The sequence below is a fragment of the Parus major genome, chromosome 25LG2 (assembly GCF_001522545.3).
Source record: "Parus major isolate Abel chromosome 25LG2, Parus_major1.1, whole genome shotgun sequence".
Taxonomy (NCBI): Eukaryota; Metazoa; Chordata; class Aves; order Passeriformes; family Paridae; genus Parus; species Parus major.
The window spans coordinates 20,770-21,937 of record NC_031794.1 but is presented as its reverse complement, the minus strand read 5'-3'; the positions used below and the strand labels follow the sequence as shown (position 1 = coordinate 21,937).

Here is a 1,168-nt window from a genome sequence, read left to right as displayed (position 1 = left end):
TTGGGAATGCTGGGGGTGTCTGAGGGTGAGGCCGGTGGTGTGAGAGCCCCAGAAATTTGGGAATTCTGAGGGGGCAATTCCCACATTTTTGTCCCACAGCTTTTCCCTGAATCCCTCATCCCCCTGTCCTGCTTTTCCATGGAATTCTGAGGGCAAAATTCCCAGATTTCCACCCCACAGCTTTTTCCTGAATCCCTCATCCCCCTGTCCTGCTTTTCCAGGGAATTCTGAGGGGGCAATTCCCAGATTTCCACCCCACAGCTCTTCCCCAAATCCCTAAATCTTCCCTAAATTCCTGCCCTGCTTCCCCAGGGAATATTGGGAATTCTGAGGGGGCAATTCCCACATTTCCACCCCTCACCTCTCCCCCTCGCTCCCTCACCCCCTTCCCTTCGGTTTTCCATGGAAAACGGTGGGATTTGTGCCGTTTTCCCTGGAATGCTGAGGGGCTGCTCCCTCTTTTCCAGCCTCGCTGAGCGGGAACACGGGCGTGATCCACGTGGTGGAAAATGAGGAAGACCTGGAATGGCCGCTCTCCAAAGGGCCCAATCCCCCCTACATGATCCTGCTGGACGGGAATCTCTTCTCCAGGTCGGTTTTCTCGGGATTGGGAAGCCCAAAAAATCTGGGATCAAATCCCCTTTTCCAAGCCCGTCGCTCCCGACTCCCGGGCTTGGAGCGTTCCTGGTTTTGTTGGGATTTCGTGGATTTCTTCCTTCCTAAACTTGGTTTTTCCTGCTTTTTTTTTTGTGGGATGGGCCCTGTGGGAATTCCTGAATCCGTGCTGTTGATCCATGATTTAAAAAATAGGGAAAAATTAACCCCAGGATGGACTTGGAGCTCCTTTTCTGGGAAAGACGCGGTTGGAATTTTCTCCCTGGTGATTTTTCCTGGCATTTTTGGCTCTGCCAAGATCAAAATCCGGGAATTTTCCTTTAATTTCCTTGATTCCCCGCTGGATTTCGCTTTTCCCTGGATCCATCCCTGATTCCAGCCCCGTTTTCCCTCCTCCAGGGAGGTTTTGATGATGCTGAAGGAGAATTCCCGGATTTCTGGCCTGGCCGTGGCCCCTGCCTCTCGCGCCCCTCTCCAAGGATTTTCCCCGGGATTGAAATGTCCCAATGATGGATTTGGTGAGGAAAATTCCAATCTTTTCCCCCATTTCTTT

At 52.0% G+C, this 1,168-nt stretch overlaps 1 protein-coding gene across 1 annotated transcript in view; it reads left to right on the top strand.

Moving 5' to 3' along the window:
• NCSTN (nicastrin) overlaps positions 1–1,168 on the top strand; it is a 16,749-nt gene that overhangs the window by 1,097 nt on the left and 14,484 nt on the right. Inside the window, exons 2-3 of the mRNA XM_033519771.1 lie at positions 447–591; positions 1,015–1,144. Of these exons, the coding sequence (XP_033375662.1) occupies positions 447–591; positions 1,015–1,144 (275 nt within the window). The remainder of the gene's footprint in view (positions 1–446; positions 592–1,014; positions 1,145–1,168) is intronic.